The sequence below is a fragment of the Schistosoma mansoni genome, chromosome 3 (assembly GCF_000237925.1).
Source record: "Schistosoma mansoni strain Puerto Rico chromosome 3, complete genome".
NCBI lineage: Eukaryota > Metazoa > Platyhelminthes > Trematoda > Strigeidida > Schistosomatidae > Schistosoma > Schistosoma mansoni.
Window position 1 is genome coordinate 17,769,941 of NC_031497.1, and position 7,424 is coordinate 17,777,364.

Sequence of the window (7,424 nt, forward strand, 5' to 3'; positions counted from 1 at the left end):
AGACACTGTCAGGATAACGTGTGATGATCATTCAAGGATAGTATTCCAAACATTAGAGGCCAAAAAATGAATAGTAAATAATTTTATGAGTAAAATTTGACCTAGAACTCAGGGTCTGAAAGGGTAACTAATAATTAAAACTTTTTTAAGAAATTAAAGCTAATTTTCACCATATACTAATATCATCTGGGAATCCAGTGCAGACTAAAATGCACTGAAAAACTATTTCGCATACTTATATAGGTACTCACTTACCAGCCTATACAACAACTACAACTAGGTTCATCTAGTTCCTGTGGAAGTTCAATTGTTCAGCATACATTGGCTTGTATTTCGAATGTCAGTAAATCTCCATCCAATGTGATCTATCCGTTAGCCTCATACTCAGATTGATTGGTTTTACAAGTCAAGGCTAGAAAAATCTATCTGTAAGGCAACAAATATCGACGGTTATATTTATTTAGGGTCTTTGTGTAGATTTTAGATTAAAAGTTAGCAATTTCAAAATATTTCAAGTTGTATGATTTGGATTTCAGTTTGATATATTTAAAACAGACTATTTTAAAATTAGTTAGAGGCTCATGACACTACACTATAATCATCAGTATAGGGTTGTGGAGACTGTTGAGTCTAGATTGATATCAAGATTGGATCAATCTTAGACCACCATTGAAACCTGGAAGCACTGGGCGGCAATTTTGTCCTAATATGGGACTCCTCAGCACTGTGTACCCACGATCCCGTTGGATGCCGGCTGAATAGTCTAAAGGTTCAGCTTTAGCATGCGAGACCGAATGTCCTGATTTCGAGTCCCATGTGTGGGATCGTGGATGCTCACTTCTGAGGAGCCTCATACTAAGGCGAAACTGCCACCCAATGCTTTCAGGTTTTCAATAGTGGTCTGACATTGATCCATTCATGATATCAATTTAAACTTCCACATAAGCCAATATATCTATCAAGAAACAAATTTGTCAACTATGTCTCCATTTATACGGTTAGATAAGAAGAATTATCACGTTTACTTGCATTGTAGTTCATATTGACATGTTTGTTTTAATTCTGTACGTTTTTATTAACTGAAAAGAAATAAACATTAATAGAATTACAGCTTGGTAATTCGACTACAAAACTTCCAAAATATATTTTTACGGAGTTAAACTCTGTACGATCTATTAAAGTTTGGCTAGCTAAATTGTATTTTTGCATTTTACTTACAATAAATGTGATTCATGAATAGCCAAATATTTCTATTATTTAATTGTACTCTGGGATGCGAAAACCCTACAATATCTAGGCAGTAATATCCCTTTACTGTTATAACATCTGTAGCTGTGTTCTTTTGGTTTCAATAATCGATTTTCAAGTATCGAGTCATAGTCTTAGCAACTCTGACTGATATATGATAGGTGTCAACTGATTAGAGAGCTAGTGAACCATAAAATCGATTACCTTCATTTTTATTTTTCTGTCAGTATTATATATATATATATAAAGTAGGTTATTATTCTGAAGAAACATTTTCTACTGGACTGTTCTCTTCTGATACCAGCCTAATTAGGTACTTAAATCAACAATTTAGTTTCGTGAGCAACAATCACTCGGTCATATTACATTGTTGGATGTTATCTACTGATCGGTATTCTATTCGTTTATTTTTAAAAATTACAATCCTAGTTCATTAACAGAATTTTTCATCTAAGTACAGTTCACTAAATGGTTACATTATAAGGCTTCTGTGGTGATTATTCCATCTGCGTAATCTATATTACGGGCTGTTCTTTTTCGAACCATCATTGAAATCCAGAAACACCTGAACAGCCGGTGTCGTAAATAAACTTATGTAAGACATATACATCACTGAATTCCAGCCTAAGAGTCTAGAGTCTAAATGTTCGCCAGTGAGACCAAAGGCGTTGGGTTCAATCTCTAGTGGTAGGATTGTAGGTCCGTACTACTGAGGAATTTCGTAGTAGAATGAAACAAATATACTGTCCTACCTAGTTTTTAGTGATGGTTTAACTAAAATCAGTTGAACTTCTGTGGGAAAAATTCACAAACCAATATATTAACTAGTGTACGATTACTTGTGGATATTATTTCCCTCTCTCTTCTACATATTTTCTCTAATCACTAATTTGACTTATTTTAATATAATCACAAACCTTTTTTTACTGATTTAACCATTAGATTATTACTGGATTGATCCAAATGGTAATGAAATTAATGATGTTGTACAAGCTTATTGTAAATTTAAAACAAGTGAAACATGTATTCGATTAAAACAAAAAACGCTAAATTCAAATTATCCAAACAGAGAAAATTCAACTGAAGAAGAAAATAATTTAGGAAGTCAGTTTTATGAAGTAAGTTGTTTAAATAATGACAATTTTTGATTGTTTAACTAATCAATAATTATTCTGGGTAATTTTTTAATAGTTGAATTAATGAATCAACTGAAGCTAGACCACAATGGAAAACCTGGAAGCACTGGACCGTCGTTTCGTCCGATTGTGGGAATCCTCAACAGTGCACATCCACGATCCCACCTCGAGAGATTCGAACCCAGGATCCATCGGTCCCCCGCGTGAGTGCTTAACCTCTAGACTACTGAACGAACATTCAGCGGTGTTAATGTCTAACTTCAAATAATCCACGAAATTGAGAGACAAATCCACCATTGTCTTCAGTGAGTTACTATCTCACAACAGACCCGGTTGAACTCCACTAGTCACTGCTTCACACTAGGACTCCAGGAAACACCTCTTGGATGCCGGCTCTGTAGTCTAGAGGTTAAGCACTCACGCGGGGGACCGATGGATCCTGGGTTCGAATCTATCGAGGTGGGATCGTGTATGCGCACTGGTAAGGAGTCTCACAATGGGACGAAACGGCCATCTAGTGCTTCCAGGTTTTCTATGGTTGTCTAGCTTCAACCAGCTCACGAATTCAACTATAAACTTACTAAAATCTTCACAAAACCTCCTTCTGTTAATTTTCATCTCAATATTCAATTATTATTTTACAGCTATTTCAGTCTTTATTCAATGTTTAAATTTTTGTTGTCATATTTTAATGTATTGCTTAATAATATATATTTAAGCTACATTTACGTTGATAAGAGTTTAGTATCAAATAATTGTAGAAATTGAACAGTTGGTCATCTCATTTATTCGTCGTTATCACCATATTCAATTACGCTTTATTGTTGTTCATCTAATTTTGACTGGATACTAAGTTGAAATAACCATATTTAAATAACCTATTGTATCATGAAATAAAGGTGAATAAAAATTCAGCGTAAGAAAATTTTCGTTTCGATGAAATCATTTACTTAAGCTGTACATTCGTATATGAAGTTATGTGGAAAACATATGTCGATAGATGGATAGGAAAGATTGCATTATAGAGGGATTCGAGACTCTAGTTATCTAATGGGGTTACGTAATATAAAGGAGATTAGAGAATAAAAGGATAAAAATAATTTACGAGTTTGAATTATGAAAGATAATTGTCCAATATTTTATTATTTTTAAATTCACTTAGTATTGTTTGTTTGAATCTTCCCATTACAATGCTTGTGAATTAAGGCTATATCGAGGCAATACGCACAGTATGCACATATACCAATTAGAGACTGATCAGTTGCAGTCCTAAACATCAATGGGAAGATTCGAACAAACAATACTAAGAAATGAACACTGTTAAAAGAAATCAGAACTAAACTGAAAGTGATTTACCTGTGGAGTAGAATAAATCATCGTCTAGGAATATTTCTAAAAAAGAAAAGGAAAAAAAAGAAAAAATTAAGAATAAAACCAATCCAAATAGTTTCTATATGCTATTGTGGTGTGGCCTACTTATATCCCCATAAGTAGTATATGGTGATGGTCAGACATAGAATGTATTTTGACAGAAGACCGATAAAGAAAGAACTTAAATAAAGCGCTATTAGTAGGAAAATGCATAAACAATGAAATTAGAGAACATGGATTAATATTTACAAAAGAAGCAGGGAAGATTGAGACAATTAGTTGTTATTTTGCAAATTAACTATTTATTGAGATAGTCTGTAATTTTTGCTTAAATACATTCCATTATCCCCAGTCGTGTTTTGTTCATTACACTATCAATTAAGAATAAGTAAATCAATTTGTTCATTTGTATGGTTAGGGTTATTTTATAACTTTATATTGAGTCTGTTTGTTTTTAATGATGAACATTCTATGGTTACCACTTATTTTTTTAATTTTTAGTTAATATATGAATTAGAAGGGAATCAATTAGAATATTTAAAATATCATAGTTTAATAGGTACACAACAAATTTATGAAGATTGTTCAATCAAATCAGATCATAGATTATTATCATCATCATCATCATCAAATTTATTCATTAAATTATTTACAAATAATGGGAATGAACTATCTTATGATCATCCATATCTTGGATATGAAATTATTCAAAATAATTGTCATGTAGGTTTATCCAATCGATTTATCATGTTTTCTTGGGGGGGGGAGTGTTTTGTTTTACTAGGAAATATTTTTAAAAAATAGATTTTTTTTTGTCATAAATTGATATCAATCGGATAACTATTGAAAACTATGAAATATTGAATACTTTCAATATTTGAGATCATGAGTCAATTGAAGCTAGACCACCATGGGAAATCTAGAAGTACTGGACGGTCGTTTCGTCCTATTGTGGGACTCCTGACCAGTGTACATCCACAATCCCACCTCACGAGATTTTTAGTTTGATAGAAACTTATGTGTACTATCCTTTTATCTAAACTGTTTCTTTGTATTCAAAAATACAGACTGTTAAATAAATTTAAATACCTAAATATTTAGGTGACTTTATAATCCCTTGTAATTCATGTTTGTATTGTTTGATGACTTCCAAATAGAATGAAACATGAATCCTGAACTATATTACTAGCCAGAATCTATCTTTGTTAAGAATTTATGATCGTTAATTCTAATAATTATTGCTTCTCATGATATTAAGATTTTCATTTCCTCTAAAACGTTAGAAAATAGAATAAGGATATAATTTTTTTTTATTTTTTAAATTTAATCGATTGTAATTTTATAAGTTGTCAAAGCAACCAATGAATGAGGTCTGTTTAAAAAATATCATGAAAAACCTTATGAATAAATATTCCTCCTCCACCAAGGTAATATGAACTATTTAATTAGACAAAAAAATACTAGTCAAGCTTCATATATTTCTGTTTCATTATTCTATCTTAAAACTATTGATGCATAAAAATTCACCATGTAGTCCAACATTTATTAGATCCATTCACCTAACGTTTATCAAACTATTTTAGAAATATTTCAATAGAGGTTAGTGCAAATCAAAAGAAATAGTGGAGTTATTATTCAATTTTATATCTAAAAGTTTAATAAATTTAATCCCGAACTTTTATGGTAATTTTATCTTCACTCTATTTTCTTTCTTTTTTTGAATGTTTAGTTTCCAGCGGGATTAAAAAAGTCCGCTTTCCTGATAAAAGGTTCAACAGCCCGATTTCCAATACGTGGTATTGAATTACTCAATCCGAAAATCTCTGAAAATTTAGTTCAGATAGGAGAAGTGTGTTTTCAATAAATAAACAAACTAAAAAGCATGAATAACTAAATATCCTTTTAATTATGAGGTTGTGTGTTTGTAATTATCAAAGAATAGATGGATATGCATTTTGATTTTCTTTCAAGTCTTTTTTAACCCTCTTCTTCTACTGACTGTGTTTGCGTAAATGATTTTCATTTAAATTAGAGAACAATAAATCACTAAGTGAAAAAAGAATAGAGCGAAATACATATAATCAGGACTGTTTTTTCCTGAATAAATAAAACATTAATAACAAAAAAACTATTATTGTTCGCTGTTTAAAGTTCCTACCTAGAAAATATTTTGACTTAATGTTTTATACTACTATGAAGTAGGCAAATGTAAGTAATGCAATTTACGTAGGATTTTAAATGTTGCATAGATGGATGATAAATATAGTATTTGATATGAAGTGATAATGACAGAATAATAGAGTTAACTGTCTACGAAAGCGACTTTCCTTAGCATTAATAAGTGACTAGATATAAATGCTAGAAATCACTTTTCATTTTTCGCATTTTTCTCAAGTATTCACTTTCTCTATCATTTGTTTGGAAAGATTTGATAATGAATTAACTAAGACTCTGATTTGTCTGTAAGAAGTCCAGCAGTTGCCGCTGAACAATTTAAATACATATTATTTGAAATTCAGCTACTTCAAATATTTTCTTACTTTTATGAGAGAAACTAACACCTGTGGTTAGCTCTTAAACTGTGGAGCTGGGTGATTCAAACACTAATCCTACAGTAAGCGTCATTTACTTACAAACTGCTGTTGAATATTGACTCACAAAGAACCTGGATCATTTGGAGCTTCCTCTGAACGACCGCTGGTAACCTTATACCTAATTATGGTTTGTTTGATATCATGAACAATATCAACAACGAAAAATCACACGAATAAAATAGTGATATTGACTGCTTAGATTTTCATTTCAATACTTATAATTTGAAGTTATTTTCATCAAGTATACTCCTGAGAAGGTTATAACTCAACAGATTATGCATCTAAATCCGGAAAATGTCCTTGGTTAGGTTTCTCACATTGTTTAGAAAGAGGTTGTCTTCAGATAACACCTAAAAATTCTGGTAATATGGTGAAATATTTCATCAAAGTGATTTCAAATTATCTTCTTTCTACCCTCTTTTCGGCATATTTCGAGATAATCTATCAATCCAGATGGAATTCAATAGTTACATTATCACTTTAGAAATTTGTTTGTAGATCAATTACTTTTCAAAAAATATCACTTAAAATAAATTGTTAAAACATAACAGAAGGCGAGTAATAACTGTAAAATCAGCTGTAAAGATATACTTTTTGTAGGCTTTCTTCTTATATCATGGTGGTAACACTAGAAGACCTTCAGGACCATGTTTAATTACAAATTAACATATATTCTTAGTCTGAAGGTTGTAGTTATCTGAATGAATATTGTTGACAGAAGGTTTAATCCGGAAAAAAGAGCAATGGTATGTTAGTATGTCATCGAACAGATAAGTGTCGAATTACAAAACTTCTAGAAAATATAAATTTTTATTTGAAAACAACTACCACTTCATGTTTAGATGGTAGTTTAGTATACTACTGAACTACACTGATGGAACAATGCTCATTTCTAAACCAATTGCTATCAATCAAGTGTTCACTTTGAATATTAAGCTGAGTTGCTTAATATTATCTGACAATCACATTCAATCATTAGACGGATCACATTATTTCTATTCATAGTCAACAAATAATTAGCATCTTATCTCTCCAGATTAATAGCTCGTAACTTTACAAGTCAACGCCATTTTCC

General features: G+C 31.2%; 1 protein-coding gene across 1 annotated transcript in view; it reads left to right on the plus strand.

The window, feature by feature from the left end:
* Smp_197370 (hypothetical protein) overlaps window positions 1-5,855 on the plus strand; it is a gene marked incomplete at its 5' end in the record, with an annotated part of 21,557 nt that extends 15,702 nt beyond the window's left edge. Inside the window, 3 exons of the mRNA XM_018799473.1 lie at window positions 2,191-2,366; window positions 4,257-4,478; window positions 5,485-5,855. Of these exons, the coding sequence (XP_018651259.1) occupies window positions 2,191-2,366; window positions 4,257-4,478; window positions 5,485-5,619 (533 nt within the window). The 3' untranslated portion in view covers window positions 5,620-5,855. The remainder of the gene's footprint in view (window positions 1-2,190; window positions 2,367-4,256; window positions 4,479-5,484) is intronic.
* Between the last annotated feature and the right edge of the window lie 1,569 nt (window positions 5,856-7,424).